The 18,305-nt window shown below is 42.1% G+C and overlaps 1 protein-coding gene across 1 annotated transcript; it reads left to right on the top strand.

Moving 5' to 3' along the window:
* The first annotated feature begins 536 nt into the window (after positions 1-536).
* On the top strand, positions 537-18,305 carry CLNS1A (chloride nucleotide-sensitive channel 1A). The gene is made up of 7 exons (XM_080912866.1): positions 537-730; positions 6,435-6,571; positions 12,123-12,221; positions 12,901-13,008; positions 14,176-14,349; positions 16,353-16,442; positions 17,697-18,305. Exons 1-6 carry the CDS (start codon positions 591-593, stop codon positions 16,418-16,420), a joined length of 726 nt encoding a protein of 241 aa, XP_080768992.1. The 5' UTR covers positions 537-590; the 3' UTR covers positions 16,421-16,442; positions 17,697-18,305.

Raw genomic sequence — 18,305 nt, 5'->3', positions numbered from 1 at the left:
GCTGGTAAGGCAAGGGTCTAGATCCTTCACTTGGGCAGTCTTTTGACTGTCCTGCCCTGCTGTCGATCAAACCTTTATGTCCTCTCCGGCGACGTGGGGACTAAGAGGTCTGGTAAACAAATGGCTGTGTGAACCCAAGAAGAACGGGCCCGACAAGGCGGAAGCAGGGTAGACTCGTGCACCCAACCCGGGGACTTCTGACCTCCAGATGAGTGTGGATTTTATTTCTGTGCGTTCAGGCGAGGGGCCTAGGCCCGTTCCCGCTTTTTGCTGGGAAAGGCTTCGCATTCTTCATAACATCCTCTCAGGGTTCTCTGCAACGACCTTGCAGTAGAACCACATAGAAAACTCTCGGTTACTCTAAGCATCCTTAGAGGAGCCTGAGATGGGAACCCGTATCACGTGACAAAAGCCCCGCCGGCTCACCTCCGACCTCTGAGCGGCCTAGAACATCCCGTCTCTATGGTTAACCTCATGCCAAATCCGTCGCTGAGAAAGTTGTTCTTCCGGGATTACGGCTACTGCTTCCGGGGCAGCTCCCTGCGAGCCGGCATTGCGGTGCTCAACTTTCTCGGTTCGTGTGGAGCTCTATGCTTTCGCCGGCGATGAGCTTCCTCAAAAGCTTCCCGCCGCCTGGCTCGGAAGACGGGCTCCGGCTGCAGCAGCCAGACACCGAGGCTGTGCTGAACGGGAAGGGGCTCGGCACCGGCACCCTTTACATTGCGGAGAGGTAGGGCTCCGGGGCTCCGGCGCCGGCCTCCTTCGGGGACTCCTGCCTCCCTAAGGCCACGGGGTGCTGCGGGCGGGGCGGGGGGCGTCGCTGCGGTTAGGGGCACGGTGGGATTCCGCCCTCCGGAGCTCTGTTCTCCTTAACGACTTGTGCTTCTTTTTTTTTTTTTTTTTTTTTTTAAACCGGCTTGTCTCCTGCCTAGCGCGTGGTCACGTTTAGTTTTGAGTCTTCAGAGCTTCTTAATGATCGCGTGAACTCTGTTTTCCCTGCGTGGAATATGTAGCTTAGAGGAGATTGTGACGGGTTTTGGACGTTTGATTAATGAGCTTGGGTTTTCCACTCCTGGTGGGGGGGGGGGGGGAGAGCATCTTCGGTCCCACGTAGGAAGGGGTCATAACCAGCTGAATCCAACTCCTGGATGTGCAGGTCCTGGAATGAATTCTTACATTTGGCTACCTGCAGGACTTTGTACTTCCACAATAGACATGCCACTAAAATACACACTACACACATGCTCATACCCTCGTGCCCTCCCCCATTTTCTTGTCCTTATTCTTTTTCTGTCTGTGTGTCTCTCTGTCTCACTCTCTGTCCCCCCCCCCCATTACTTTCTTTCTCATACTTTTCTGTCCTTCAGAGTCTCTGGTTTACCTTTTGCTGTATTCCATTTGTTGGCTCTTTTAAGAGCTCCTGTTATAACATTGGGCCTGCCTAGAAAATCCTGGCTAGCCCTCCCCCACACACACACAATTCACCATCAGTTGATTAGTAACCTTAATTACATTTAGAGTCCCTTCTGTCATGGAACTGGAAAACAAATCTCTTGGGAACCAAGATTATACCTACTCCAGAGTCCTGGGTATAAAAGTAAAAAATTATTTGTTTAGAAAACAGTTTGGATAGTGGGGCAAAGTCTGGGTGTTTAGACACCAACTGGAAAGACAAATGTTGGTGGGTTTGATTGGTCTACATGTTTGGAGTATTCAGGAGGGAGGAAGTGGTGGAGATTCATTTATTCATTCTGTAAGTTTTACTGGGATAGTTGTACAGAAACAGGTTAGAGAAAAAGGAGCCAAAGAATGAGAAGTAGCCAGACGATCAGCCAGGGTTTGTTTGATGTCAAACAGAACAATTCAGGAGAAACTGAGAGGAGCCAGATTGAATCAGTCATTTTGAAGAGGAGTTTGTGCCAGAACAGCAGAGTTAAACCAGCCAGAAAGAACAGGAAAGGGTGAGTTTATTCACTAGTTGGTATAAGTCTGAAAACATTGTAGACTTAGATTAGATTGTACTGAGGCTAGAAGCTTCCAAATCTAGGCCTAGGTTAGCAGACTGAGGAATTAAACTTTGGAGATGACAATTACTACAGGAGAATAAAAGTCACATGCTATTTGATACCATTCTCCTAAGATATGAACTCAGAAGCCCAACTACTCCATGCATACATCAACCAAACTCATGACCCCTTTTCATACCAAATTTGCTTCCCTTCACATCCATGTGTTTCTCGTCACTGTGCAAACACCCAGGCTTTGTCCACCATCAGAACTGCTCTCGAAAAGAAGAGGGTTTTGTTTTTAACACTTATACCCTGAACTCTAGAGTAGGCTTAGTCCCTGTTCCTTTTCTCTTTCTGTCTTTTGCGATTTGTTATGATGGCTTACAGGTGATGGTCCAGTTAATCCAATAATGGCTATGAATGAAAAGTCCAAGAATCCAGAAGCTGCTCAGTCCAAGGGGCTGGAAGTCTCATCTGATCTTAAACTCACATGTAATATCTTAGTATGTTCCTCAGAAGACACAGTTACCATATTCAGAAAGTATATCTCATCCTATGATCTTATTCGAAGTTTTTATTGGCAGATTCTTAATGTTTAAGAAAACATTTTTGGAAACGTCCTAAATTTTAGCTTACATATGTATGAATTAAAGGTTAATTAAATCAACAGTACATAATTGAAGTCTTGTACATGTCTACATACCCTTTGTCCTCTTTTCCTTGGTCTGATCACCCTTTTTATTTTTCTTTCTTACCTGGCATTTCCAAGTCATGGGATTCAATAACTGGCAGTTTCCCCAAAATTATGGCACCTGGTAACTAGCATCTTGGTCAGTGGCATTGTGTGTGTGTTGGCAGGCATTCTACTTAAAAGAAGTAGGGTGCTTGGGTAAAATGGTGGAAAACAGTGTTCTTTGTGCCAGGACATGAGTGTATTTTACACATGCATTCACAGCATATATACAAATGCTGTTTAGTAGTTCTTCATCTGAGGAAATGAAGGAGACCATGGAAAGACCCAAAACTGAAACAGGTAAGAGCATGACCATGGGCTTGGCAGTATTACACTGTAGGCTCTGGGGAAGCTTTTAGGATGTAAGCCAGAAGAGAATGGTATAGAATTTGTCTCTAAGGAAATTGTGTGTGTGTGTGTGTGTGTGTGTGTGTGTGTGTGTCTTTAGAGACGCACAACTCCTGGGCTCAGTTTCAGAGTTTCGAGGCTGTTTTGTTTTCAGATTTATTCCATGTGTGTGGTTGTTTTTCCTGCATGTATGTGTATGCCTTGCACCCCATGAGGTCCATTGGATGCTCTGGACTTAAAGTTGTGAGCTGTCGTGTGTGTACTGAGGCAAAGAGCAGCAAGAGCTTATAAGCACTGACCTCTCATCAGACCCCAGAGCTTAGTCTTTATAAAAAGTCTCATCCAAGTAAGGAAGGCACGAGTGGTTTAAAATAAGTAATTTAAGACTGGTAAACGTTGTACTTAAATTAAAAATAGGTACTTTGAGCTTAGAGACAATATTTTTCTTACATATCATTCTCAAATCAGTGTTAAAGCAATTAAGCCAACACAGATTCAAGGTCTCTTTTACCTGCCTGTGCTGTTTTCAATAAAAAAAAAAAAAAAAACAGAAATAAAAGACACCGATTGCACGTATTTCTGTCTCAGGTTTGAGTTAGTTTGTGTTCACTGCTCTTCCTTCTAGTTCTTGCCCTCGCATTTATGACTCATGTCACTTTGGCTTTGGTTTTTATGACTGGTTATAGATAATTATATATTTTGGTTTTGAAGTGCTTTATGTGAGAAGAGACTTAAAAATAAATAGAACTTAAAATGAAGTTAAGTATTGCTCCAAGTGCCAAACTGGTTTTCCTCAGCTCCTCAGAGCCCATAGGAACAGCGTTGAGACAGTGTGCTGCCATTCTTAGGGCCTGCAGCATGATTTCAGCCTTTAAACCAAAGGCATTCTGTTTACATGCCAACTTTTTTTGACTGCCCAGGTTTTGTGGCTCTGAATATTTGAAGTTATTTTGGACTTGAAATTGAGGGTTTTCCATTGTAAATTGTGGTCATATCAGGAGATTTTGGAGAAAGGAAACGTAGTTTGATTGGGCTATTCTTAGTGTCCATGAGCGCTGTCTCATCCTCACACTGAGAGTAACAGTAGGTGGGAAGGTACGTGTGGCGCAGTCTTACATGAGAAATCTGTTCCTTGAGAAGCAGCAGTGGGGATGAAGTAATTCCTGAGACTTCTGAGTATCCCATTAAATAATTATAGTGTAGCCAGACGGTGACACCCACCTTTAATCCCACCACTGGGAAAGAGGCAGGTGGATGTCTTGAATTTGACGCCAGCCAGGGCTATGCAGAGAAGCCCTATCTCAAAAATTATCATCATAGAATGTTTGTAGAGTTGTACATTTACCACCACAGTCTAACATATGCCTTTTGCTAATGCTTTTGCTGAAGATTGTGTTACATAATTAGGTTATACTGTTAGACATTGATTCCTTGCTGATGGTAAGTTCCTGGAGCATAGAATTTAGTGTCCTCTTAAACTGACCAGGAATAATTTTAGAATGCTATCACTGTTTCTGCCTAAAGGAGCTCTTGGTTCTCCATTTGTATAGATGTAAGAGACATTGGCTCATAGAAAAAATTCATGGGCAACTGAGGCCAGCATGGGCTAAATATTGAAACTGTCTCAAAATAAGAGGGAATGGGGGTTGGGTAGGACCTGGAGGGGTGGAGGAGGAGAAGAAAGTAGAGAGGACATAGAAAATGCATGTGTTCTGCAGAGCCACATCCCCATTCCCTTCTGTGTTTAAAAGTTCATTAGTGTATAGTAGTTGTATAAAAAATAGTGGCTTTTATTGTGATATTCCCCTTTAAAATTGCATTTTATGTATGTGAGTGCACTGTCACTCTCTTCAGACACACCAGATGAGGGCATCTGATCTCATTACTGGTGGCTGTGAGCCACCATGTGGCTGCTGGGAATTGAACTCAGGACCTCTGGAAGAGCAGTCAGTGCTTTTAACTGCTGAGCCATCTCTCCAGCCCCTAAATTGCATTATTTATTGACATGCATAAAACTTGCCCATTTTATTCATAGAAATTGATAGTTTTTATTATGCGCTCATATCTACACTAGATTTTAGAATATTTTGTCACCTCCTGCCTCAGAAATCCCAACGCTCATTAGTAGTCAGTCATTTTCTATTTTCTTTCAGTCCTGAAATTATTTTGTGGCTTCTTTGGGATCTTGCCCCCTGCCAAGATGTTTTCATCTTGATAAAAAAAAGTTTGTGGTTGGGGAAATACCCCCAGTAAAATTAGGTGTTACCTGTCAAAAGTGAACATACTGACTTTGTCAGTGTGTTTCCTTTGTTATACCAATAAAATACTTGCATTTGTGCATTTTAAGGGAAAAAGTGTTTTGTGGGGTTTTTCCCCCCCTTTTCTTTCTTTTTGTTTTATTTTTGTGGTGTTCTGCCTGCATGTATGTCTGTGTGTCACCTGTGTCCCTGGTACCTAAGGAGGCCAGAAGAGGGTGTTGGATCTTTTGCACCTAGAATTACACATCTTGTGAGCTGCCTTGTGGGTGCTTAGACACTAACTTGGGTCTTTTGGAAGTGCTCTTAACCACTGAGCCATGTCTCCAGCCCCTGTGGCTTTATCTCAGAGCTGGTAATAAATGGGAATTTTACCTTGTCTCCTAAGGTAGTATTACTTTTTTGAATTGTGATTGAAATCACAGCTGCTGTGTGTGTACATCATTTAATGTGTGGTGAGTGGAAAAGTTGGCTACCAGTTTGTTGCACTCTTACCTACTGAGAACTGTGTTAACATTTTTGAAGAATGTTAAACGAAGGGCTGGAAGTAGCAGACTGACAAACATGATCTGTTAACATACATGTGCTAGTGTGTGTTGCCGAGCTGCAGTTTGAAACAGAAGAGAACCCTGTGGAAAAGAGGGCTCATGAGTTATTTGGAACTTGTCTAGATGAAAAGCTCTCATAGCAAAGAGGGAACTGAAGACAGTCTAAACAAGAATAAGCATGTTTGGGAAGATCAGAGCTAAAGTGCCAGTAACCACACTGGCGTTCACAGCCTTCTGTAACTCTGGCTCTAGGGAATCTGATGCTGCCCTCTGGCCTCCACCAGTACCCACATACATGTGCACATGGAGGAAAAATAAACTCAAGAGACTTGAAAAGCCTGCCTCATTGTTTGAATGTATAGCTAGAGGAAAAGAAACCACTTCTTACTGCTAAATTTTCTTATTTTAGGAATATTTCTAATATTGTCAATAAACTTAAATTTCTATGCATAAAATCGTCTGGGTTGAACCTTTTTAAACTTTGGGATATTAAGTTAGGATTTAATTTCTAAAAATAATCTGCCTAAAACATGTTTTTCAGCCGCCTGTCTTGGTTAGATGGCTCTGGATTAGGATTCTCACTGGAATACCCCACCATTAGTTTACATGCGGTGTCCAGGGACCCAAATGCTTATCCTCAAGAACATTTGTATGTTATGGTGAATGCCAGATTTGGAGGTATGTATGGTATAATTTAATCTAGTGCTTCATCTGATAGCAACGTGTATTTTAAAGGGCAATGTCTGTTGTTTGTTTGAGATGAGGTCTTCAGGTTGCTCAGGTTGGCCCTAAACCCTTGGGCTTGAGTAACAGTCCTCATCCTCCCAGATGCTGACTCTTAGGTCTGTGCATGCTGCTGTCAACAAAGCGACCTTTGATAATACTCAATGTAAAACAAGCCATTAGCCCACAATGGATGGTAATGTATTAAGCTGAATTAATTATCTAGAATAATATGACCACTCGAATTTCTTCTAATGGGCATTGGTTTTGTATGTATCTGCATATATTTACACTTAGAAGTCTTCTGTTAATAGGGTTATATTCCTATATTTTAGCTGCTTATTCCTTCTCTTTCTAAAGGCATTTCAGAGATGTAAACCAGCATATTCTGTCTTTCCAAAAATTTAAGATAGATTGTATTTATTTTATTTATTTAAAGATGTGTATTAGGGCGAGGTTTTTGCCTGCATGTGTGCTACTGTGTGTGTAACTGAGGCCAGAAGGGAGTGTATACTCCCCTAGAGCTGGAATGACAGACTGCATGTGTGGATGTCTGCAGAGGACAGAGAGGATTGGATTTTTGGAGCTGGAGTTACTTCTAGAGCAGTGTATTAGCCATTTCTCTCTCCATTGTTGTGCCGGAGCACTGTGACCAGCAACTAAAGGAAAGAGTGGTCTGGGGTTAGAGTCAGTGATGGTGGTGCAAAGGCATGAAGCAGAAGTACTGCACCTGAGGAACAAGCATTCACACATAGGAGCTTACGGAAGCACTCTCATTCTAACCACAGGCATTTTGTTATGGTAGTGGTTCTTAATGGTGGCAGGAAGAACTTAACATATTTTCATTTGTTCCTTTATGTGTTGCCATTGGTCGGTGAAACTTTGATTGGAGGAGGAGGGATGCTACTGGCATCTAATAGATGCTGGAGTCCCTTGGATGGAAGTGGTGCAGTACAAATGTCAGTGGTGTGCAGAAGTTCTGCAGTACCATTGTGAAAATACAGCAGAGTTCATTTTAAGATAATGGGTAGCCTTTGTTCCTGATGCCTTCAAGTTGGAGTTTTCATTTGGTTCCAGATCTAATCACTTATATTTAGTTGTGAACACTAGTTACTAACTTTTAGAACTCTGGCAAACCACGCCTTATTAAGTGATGCCAACCGATGCATCTATCCAAAAGATACTCTCACTAGAACATTTCAAATTTTTGCTATTGGAAAATATTCAAATGTAGAAAAATATATTGAAATTTGAAAAAGGATATGGAAATGTTAAAAGTTCTTCAGACCTTGGAGTGTAGCGTGATTTCTTAATGAGGTGTTAAACACAAAGTTCACTGACTTGACAGAAAGAAGGGTTTTTTTACTCACAATTTCAGGGGAGTTTCGGTCCACTGTGGTGGAGACCACACGACATGGTAGCAGGCATGTGGGCAGCAGTTGTCCACTTGGCAGGGTCCAGCAGAACTGTCAAAGGCCTGTCTGGGGTGCTACCTACTGGGCAACAAGTGTTCAAAACATGTGTGTCTGGGGACATTCTAGAATAATTTGCTAGTCAGTGTACTGTTGCTGTGACAAAAGACCTTAGATAATTGGTTTAATAAGGGGCTGATTTTTGGTTCATGAGTCACAAATTTTAGCTTATTTTCATTCAGTTCTGTTTCTTTGGGCCTATGTTGGCACAGCTTCTCAGGCAAGAGCACATGGTTGAGGAAACTTTAAGGCAATAAATAGAAGACCTGGTCACATTATGACAGCCAGGAAGCAAAACTTAGAGGGCCTGGAGTCCCAATTTCCCCCTTGAGGAAAAGCCTCCACATGCCCTCACCTCCTAAACATTCTACTCCCACTAGCACCACAGACTGGTGACAGAACTTTCAATATGTAGGTCTTCGAGTGACACTCAAGATTCCAACCATGGCTTTAAATAAGATAATGATTAGATGGTGTTTGAAGTGGCAGTCTTTAAAAGTATTCTTGTCGATTCCAAATGCTGATTGGTTGGAGTTAGGGGTGTGACTCAATGGTATAATGAATTCAGGCTCCACCACCAAAACCAAATGAATGCTGCTGCGCAGTGCCCTAAAGCTTGTGTAGCATTGCACTGAGCAAAGGTACTTGTCCAGCCTGCAAAAATGTAGTGTGGCAGGGACTCAGCAGTAGCAGGTACAAGGACCAAGCACCCATTTCCTTAGGAGTCTCAGTTTTTCTAAAAATCTAAATCTTTAGAGGATTGTGTTAGTCTCACTTTTACATGGCCTCATCTAAAGAGTCTACTAACCCCCAGTAGCACCAGCTGGTGACTAACCCTTTAACTTGTGGTAAAGTTGTTGGAAGCCTGAATGCTGCTGTTCTTTGTTTCTGCTGATGTTCAAACCCACAGTACCAACAGTTTCCTACATTTCTTTCCATCCTTAAGGTGGTCTCCTGAGTCTATAAGAAATTGTTAATAGTGGTTATTTCCAGGGTATAGATTCAGTATAACCATGGAGATCTGGGGTCAAGTTCTCAGCACCCACATTAAAACTGCACCTTTCGTCCCAGCATCACAGGAACATAGACAGGCAGATCTCAGGGGTCTGATCAGTCAGTCTCACCAAAACAGTGAGTCCCAGGCCTGGGCTCAACTTAAGGCGGTTTATATGCATGTATACAAGCAAGCATACCATTCACACCTGCATCTCTCTCTCTCTTTCTCTCTCTCTCTCCCTCCCTCCCTCTCTCCCTCTCTCCTTCACTCTTTCTCTTTCCCTCTCCCTCCCTCTCCCTCTCCCCCCCCCCATGACTATTTCTGGGAATAGAATCTAGACACTAGGCTCTGTCTGTACTTTGGATCACTGTTATTCTAGACTGTGCTATTCTTACTCAATCACCACTGTACTGTAGTTAGTCACAGTTACTGTTGTAATTGTAGTATGCTGATACATTGGTTTTTAAAAGGCATCTGCAAAGTTTGGAGCTTATGATTTAGAGCTCAGTGATTTAGAATTTTTCAGTATGTGTATTATTCTGCTTGAGAACTAAAGGTACGTATATTAAACAACATGCCATTGGAAACATGAACTATAAAATTTTTTACTTAAAGGTATTATCAGTGTCCAGAGTTTTTCTTTTCCTTGTCTATTTTTGTGCTCTTCTACACTGAACATGTATTAAGTAAGTACTGCATTAGTGGATGCCCCTTGTTTACCGTGTCAACATTACTGGATGGAGAGACCCACAGTCAAACGTACTTCTGTATTTCTGTGAGGGTTTCCGGAGGCAGTTAACAGAGGAATTGAGGGAAGGAAGCCTCAAATGTGGGTAGTGCCGTCTGTAGCTGGTGCCCAGAGGGAACAAAAGGGAGAGGAGGAAGCCTGCTTTCCCTCCCCTTCTCCTCTCCCTCTCTTCCTTTCCTTCACCCTGCTTCCTGGTTGCCATGAGGGAAGCAGGGCTTCTTGCTCTCACTCCTTCCACCATGACTCCATTCCTGTGGGCAGCCTGACACCAGGAGCCAAATCAGTTCTTGGTGTTGGTCACTCAGCGTTACAGTGAAGACTGACACACCCCCAGGTAGATTTACTGCATTAGCAAGTGTTACTCCAGTTACTCTTCATCTGCATGGATGGATAAAGGGTTTGTTTTTTTAATACTAGTTTCAAATGTAAAAATGTACTTTTTTTTCTTCTTTGCCATAGCTAAAGATTGAATCCATGGCTTTGAACATGCCTGACAAGCACCTACCACTGAGTTACATCCCCATCGCATCCATTCATGTGTATCTTACCCAGCCCACTTTGTGTGTATATGAGTGTATGTAGTATGTGCGTGTATGTGTGGATTTGGTTCTTTCCACCTTTAAATGGGCTCTGGGGATCAAACTCAGTGTTCTTGGGCTTATGCAGCAAGTGCTTTACTGCTGAGCCACCTTACCAGCCCTTAATTTGTATTTTAAGATTGATAATTTCAGCAAGCATGTTTGTTGTTTTGTGAAGTTAGTTTTATAGATCTAATTTGTTTTCATTATGAAGTGATTCAAACATAGAAAAAGTAATTTTTTTCTATTTACTATTCAGTGTACATTCTGTTATGTTTCCCAGACACTATATGTTTTTAAAGGAAATTAACTGAATACTGTTGAAAGCTGCCCCTTTTTGGGGGGATGAGGTTGGGGGGTTGTCTCTATATGTCCTAGCACTCATTATATAGATCACACTGGTCTTGAACTCATTCAGAGCTACCTGCTTCAGCCTCCCTTGGCTGGAATTAAGGATGTGTGCCACTATACCTAATTTGAAAGCCATTTTGTGTGGGTCCCCATTTCATCCCCTACAGTAAACAATATTGTAAAGATACTGCGTGTCCTTCCTGTACATGCTTTTTTATTTTATGTATGAGAAATATTTTGCCTGCATCACATATATTCCTGGTGCCTGTCAAGGTCAGAAAGAAGGGGGTAGATCTCCTGGCTCTAGAGTTACAATTATGAACCACTGTGTGGGTGTCAGGAATTGAACCCAGGTTCTCTGTGAGAGTAACAAGTGCTCCAACCACTGAGCCAGTTCTCTAGCCCTTCTATATGTGCTTTTAACCTTTACTGAGTGTGTTTATGCCTCCACCCGATATAATGGCTTTATGCTTAAAAGTTTAATGTGAATGATACTGTATATTCTGCAACTAGCCTTTTCTTTTTTTTTTTAAAGATTTGTTTATTCATTATATGTAAGTACACTGTAGCTGTTTTCAGACACACCAGAAGAGGGCATCAGATCCCATTACAGATGGTTGTGAGCCACCATGTGGTTGCTGGAATTTGAACTCAGGACCTCTGGAAGAGCAATCAGTGCCCCCAACCACTGAGCCACCTCTCCAGCCCTAGCTTTTTCATCTAGTTCTTTTTTAAATGTATCTGTGTTGATACATTTATATATTCAGTTTTCTAGTACAAGGATGAGAACCCAGGACTTCCTGTGCAAAGGGACTACCACTTAGCTATTATCTTCAGCCCTAGTCTCCTTGAACACTTTTGTTTTACCTAAAACTGTTCATTCATCTGAACTATTGTCACTGCTGTCTGCTGTGCACCTCCGCCAGCTCTGCATAGCCCTCAGCAGATGGAACTGCAGTATTTAGATATACCAGTGCGTTCCTAGCCTCTTCGTTAAATGTTGTGTATATATTTGCTTCTTCTCAAGTGCAAGTATTTCTGGCACATACTACCAGGATCTAGCTTCAGTGTCTTTAAAATGTGAAATGAATACTTTTTACGTTTTTATTCCTTGAGACTGGAGAGACAGACAGACCAGCAGTTAAGAGCTCCTGCTGTTCTTTCAGAGGACCAGTTAGGTTTCCTGGACCCAGGTTAGGTGCCTCATAGTGCTTCTAATTCTAGCTCCATGGGACTTAATGTCCTCTCCTGGCTCCTGCATGCATTCTGTACATAGAAGCTTATTCTGGCACACATAAGTAAAGTCTTTAAAAAAAAAAACTTTTAATGTCTAAAAAAGTTACTTTTATTTCTTTTATAGAAGAATCAAAAGAACCACTCTCTGATGAAGATGAGGAAGACAATGATGATGTTGAACCCATTTCTGAATTTAGATTTGTACCCAGTGATAAGTCAGCATGTGAGTGTTGTGTGATACTGATATGTGTTCCCCTCTCCCATTGGTAAGCACACACCTCTCACCTTCATTATGGTTACCTCCACTCTGTTGCTTTGTCCTCAGTTTATTCTCCTTAAAGTCACTACTGTCGCAGGTTGTGAACAGCATGTGCCTGCTGCACTTTATGCAAGGAGGATTCTAGTTATCTTATTGGTCGATGTTGCTGCCTCAGTGTCAGCTGCCGGAAAGCAGGTCATGTGACAGGCTTTATCCTAGTTAGCAGTGTGACCAGCAACTCTGACCTTTTTTCCTTTTCTCTTTCTCCTTCTCTTCTCTTTTCAACAGGGTCTCTCTATATAGTCCTGACTGTCCTGGAACTATGTAGACCAGGCCTTAAACTCAAAAAAGTTTGCTTCTGCCTTGTGAGTGCTGGGATCAAAGTCCTGAGCCACAACATCCGGCTTGGCCTTTTTTCTTAAATCCAGCCACCCATGAAGAGAAATTATAATGTTCTGAACTCTTACTTTGTGACTTGTTCATTGTCTCAGGCACTTCTCATTTGAAATTTGCAGATTTTATGAATATAGTTAGCCTTGTAAACCTTTAATCTGCTTTTACGTTGGTTTGTAGCAGTGGTCATATTTATTCTAAGATCTGTAGTTCACTGGAAAAGTACTAGTTACAGTTTAATGTCCTTCAGTGGAGGCGATGTTCACAGCAATGTGTGAGTGCCAGGCCTTGCATCCCGACCCTGAGGATGAAGACTCGGATGACTATGATGGAGAAGAGTATGACGTGGAAGCACACGGTCAGTGACATGGGTGTCAAGTCGGCTTTACTGTTTCGTTTTAAGTGTGTAGTTGTGCTTAGGGCATAAGATTTTAGTTTTCATATTTCTATAAAGTAAACCAGGTTAAGATGGCTTAAATAAAGGGAATGATCCATTGTCATACTCTGTGCCTAGGCCCTTTCAGCAGACAGGTGGGGGAAATGAGTGGATTTCCCAAGCTCAAACAATCAGCTATTAGGGCAGATAATGGATAATAGAAGCAGGTGGGAAAGAAAAGGCTAGCTAGAAAGTGGTGGTCAGGAGCATACCTCAGGCTGAGCTGGCTGCCCCCACCCTCCCCACTGAGAGGTCTGTTCTTGGATACCTCTTTAAAGTTGTATTTAATTTGTTTATTTTACATGTATGGGTGTTTTGCCCGGATTCATATGTGTGTACTACGTGTGTCCCTGGTGCCCTCAGAGGCCAGAAACGGGTTTTGGAACCCCCTGAACTGAAATTGCAGTTGTGAACTGCAACCTTGGTGCTGGGAACCAAACTTCAGTCTCCTGCAAGAACTCAGATGCTCTGAAGCCACTGAGTCGCCTCTCTGGAGTCCTCTTGATATCACACTCTAATTTCCTTTTTCCTAGAACCCTTGCTTCCCCAGACCAGGATGTGCTCACTTGCCTGATAGGCTGCAGCCTAAGGCACAGATGGTTCTTTTACACCAATCTGGGTATCTAAAGTTCTTCACTATATATGAATACAGCTCCTAGCTTAATATTACCCATTTCTGGGATTATTCTTAACATACACAAATATGTTCTCATTTCTTAGAGATTTTTAAAGTGGTTTTATATTTTGTCCTTTTATTTTTTTTAGATTTTCTGATTTTTTTTTTTAAGGAATATATGTTGATTCAAAATTCTTTCAGTATCAAATTTTGTATTCACTTGTAAAATTCCCACCTTGGAATAATGAAGGACTCACTAATTTTAGAAACACCCTCTTTTCCTTCTGGTTTTCTAATTCTAGTAGGTAGGAACTTTTTTTCTTTCCTTTTGGAACTCTTTAATAATGACCCTATCAATTAATACTGAAAGTCCCTGGAAGCCTCTACACCTCCAGCAGATGTATTATTTATTATCCGTTTTTTTTTTTTCCTGCTGTTGTATAAAATAATTTCAAAGTGTTCTGTTTGTTTAGAACAAGGACAGGGGGACATCCCTACATTTTATACCTATGAAGAAGGACTATCCCATTTAACAGCAGAAGGGCAAGCCACACTGGAGAGATTAGAAGGGATGCTTTCTCAGTCTGTGAGCAGCCAATATAATATGGCAGGCGTTCGGACAGAAGATTCAGTGAGAAATTATGAAGGTGAGTGCGCCCTCGCTTCAGATTGAGCAGGTGGCCATAAGGGAGCTAGAAGACTAGAGCCATTGCTCCGGCCTCTGTTACAGTTTTGGCTTTGAAGGAGTGACATTGTTCACCTCATTTGGCCCCTGTGCTTGCTAACCTCAAGCTGCTTATGTGCCACACTGGACTTAAAGCACATCTCTATATTTTTACTCTCTTTTTGGGGGTGGGGGTCTGTTTTTTTTGAGACAAGATTTTTCTACGTAGCTTTTGGCTGTCCTGGAACTCTTGAAGTAGACCAGGCTGGCCTTCAACTCAGATTCACCTGCCTCTGTCTTCCTATGGAATTAAAGGTGTGTGCCACCCCCTGTGTGTGCACATTTAATTCTTTTTAGAACTGTTAGACAGATTTGTGATCCGAAGTTTACCCATCAGAAAGCTAAAGCACAGGATTGCGTCGCTTGAGGTCTAACAGCCGATAAGTAGCAAGAGGATTAAATGAACCATTATATAAGAATAATATGCTTGCCCCTGTCATAAGCACCTCTTTCATTTTATGTGTTTAGTATTAATATTTTATGCTCTGGTAACATTGTAACAGTTTTTAGTGACTGCAGACATTTTTGAAGTGGCTTTCGTGTATCTTCAGTTGGTCCACTTTTACTTTTCCCATGATGCTGTGATTGGCATCTCCATGCATACAGCATATTGACTGAGCTACTAGAGTTCTGGGACATTGGCAAGGATGGGGAGTGGGGCAGGAATTGTATCTTACTGTATTGCCTGTGCTAGACACAGACCAGTAAACTCAAGTAATTATCCTATTCCAGCATGCCTTGTTCACATGTCTGGGGGGCTTTGGGCAAAATGTGTGGCAGGTGAAGGGTTGGGAGAGGGTCAGAGGTGAGAAAGTAAAGAAAAAACTATAGGTGTTTCTTTCTAGAGCAGTTATTTTTCTGTCCCCCTCTCACACTTTCCTAGGGATCTGTATACTATGTGTATGTATGTTTGCCTGTATGTCTGTCTCTGCGCCGTTTGCATGACTGGTGCCCTTGGAAGCCAGAAGAGGGTGTCAGATCCCCTGGAATTGAAATTGTAGAAAGTTGTGCAATCTGCCACGTGGATGCTGGGAATTGAACCTGGGTCCTATGAAAGATACCAGTGTTCTTATTCGAAACTGCTGAACTATGTCTTCAGCCTTCATCCCACACCATTTTACTGAGATGATGATGATGATGGGAAGATAAAATTTGCTGCTGTTTTTTGTTTTTTTCTACTCCTTGTCTTAGGCTTTTTGGGTGTATTATGAAATACCTTTAAATAATGTCTAATGCTAAATACATCTCACAGTTCTGTGAAGAATGATACTTCTTGGTGCTTAGTGCTTGGTACTTAGTACATTTGAAAATTGCTGCCAGCAGACATGGTGGTGCACATTTGTGGTCCTAGCACTTGGAGGTGAGCCTGGACTATACAGTGACTTTGAGCCAGCCTAGGTTAGGTTACATAGCAAAACATCCCAAAAAATGTTAAAGGGAAAGAAGGAAGAAAAGGCATAAATTGATTCCTACCTAGGATTTGTGGGGTTTGTATGTGTGTTGGTACTGTGAATTTACAAAATTAGGTGTTTAGATTGATTTTAATTTGACTTAAGTCCACAGATAGCATTTTTCTTGCAGTCTCTTTTCAGACAATTTAGTTTTCAAAGTAGAAAGAGTGGAATTGGAGGAGTTAATAGCCTGATGTGGTGGGACACCTACAGTCTAGTACGTGGGGACTGTGGTCAGGAATGGAGGCCAGCCTGGACTACGTGAGGCCCTGTTTCAAAAACAAATCGCCCACATTTTATTGTATTTTTTTAGATTGGGTCTCACATGTAGCTTGGAAGTTAGTACACAGACAAGGCTGGCCTCAAACTCACAGTTCTACCTGACTGCCTCCCAATTGTTGGACTAAAGGCTGGAACCACCATGTCCAGGCCTTGTTGAGTCTGCCTGTCTAAAATACAGTCCCTCTATGTTCAGACGGCATGGAGGTAGAAGCCACACCAACTGTTGCTGGACAGTTCGAGGATGCAGATGTTGATCACTGAGGACGATCAATGCTACGATACAGTGAGTAGTTTACTCCCTCCCGCTGCAGCATGATGTGCCCTGAAATTATTGATCTAAAGAATTCTATAAAGGTTGCAGTTTAAAAAATGTTGCCCATCTCTGCTTACTAGAAATTACATGGGTTTTGTCCTACAAACATCTCTTAAGTTCCATACTAGAAAGATACAACACCCTCTTCTGACCTCAACGGGTACTAACTACATGCACATCATACACATACATGCAGGCAAAATACACATACACGTTATATATATAATTTCATATTTGAATTTCAGTGCTTCCAAATTATTGCAGTTGTAGAACTAACAATGAATGATAACATTGGGTCTCTTGTTTTCTTCTAATGCAGCTACCAAAAAAATAACCTTAGAGAAATTATATCTTCCCATAAATACTTTTCTTCTTTGAACCTTTGCTGCTTTTGTGTAGTCTGTAGTCTCTGCTGTTCACATCACTGGCTCCCTCTCAGTCCCAGATGGCAAGAGCTTACCACCTCCTCCCAGGCCTGTCACCTCCATTACTTATCATCAGTTAGCGATAGCTGCTTTTGGAGGGAAGGGGGCAGTGGCTGTCATTTGTAAGTGTGTTATTGGCCTGGATGGCAGTTTATTCTTTAATCTGGCTTTTCCATTTTTCTCCGACAACTCACTGTTGAGAGAGAATCATTCTGTTTGCAGATGGCATGAGAGACTCACTTGGCACATCGCTAATGTTTATACGGTGGGAAGGGTTCTCGGATTCTTTGTAATGGTGAAATAACCATAAACTGCTGCAGATTTTCTAATAAGCTGCTGATTTGTTTTCTGCTCATTTTATTCTCTGCTCAGTGACAAAAAATATACTGTACTCATAAATTTTATTCACATTCCTCTGGTAGTTGACCTGATTTCCAAACAGTGTAATTTTTGATCATTTAAGATTGTATGAGTGTTTAAAGCCTGAAGAAGGACTAGAGTGTTCATGTAACCATTACTAATTTCAAACCTCTGTGTGCATGAGATAGGGCACAGAAGAGTGCACGCATCCGGATCCAGAGAATCACAGCTCCACCATGCATGTGCACACACGCTACCTGTGCTTCTCCAGGGGCGGCGTGCACATGACAGTGTCTCAGTTTCCTTGTCTCTAAGATGGGAACATAGTTTATTGCCAGGGATATTACAAGGCCTGAGAAACAGCAGTAAGTTTGAAACCCTACAAGGCTTCACTAAATAATGGCTATTAGTAATAATAACTGAACCCTTTGCCTTTCAGATCCTGCTCATGTCTGTAGGCAAGAACTTGATGACTCTTCACTCCAGAATGGGGCTGGTGAAAAGCTTCCTGCTCCAAAACTCATTCCCAAGACAAACTATAATGAGACAGCAAGCTGTCACCAGCAGAAAAAACTCTGACCTCTATTAACAAAGGTGAAATAACTGAACGGGTATTTGTAGTTTCTCATTTACCCCCGAGTTTCCTGTGTCTAGTTATCTTCTGAGAAGGCCTCTAATTCCTGCCTTGTCTGTGTGCAGTCTGTCAGCTGCAAGGCCTGTGTGGTGAAAGTGGGGTGCTGAAGCTTAGATGTCTCTGCACTTAGGAGAACTCTCATCCCCGAGATAAAAAGCAAAGGCCTCCGAGGGAGCAGCCTCTAGCATTTTCCACAGGGGCACGGGCCTTCTACATGGGGCTCAGCCACTTCTCGACAGGATACAATACGTGTGCTAGCTTCTGCTCCTCCTCATTTACCATCAGCTCTATTCTCCTAGGTTAGGTCCTTGACTGTCCACCCTCTTATGTTCGCTTTCTGTCACAGAATAAACTGAAATGAAGTCTCAGAGCACTCTTAATGATATTTTGTCTTTGTAAGAGTTAACAAATAAA

This window comes from Micromys minutus, assembly GCF_963924665.1.
Source record: "Micromys minutus genome assembly, chromosome: 2".
NCBI lineage: Eukaryota > Metazoa > Chordata > Mammalia > Rodentia > Muridae > Micromys > Micromys minutus.
This window is presented reverse-complemented; position numbering and strand designations above follow the sequence as displayed.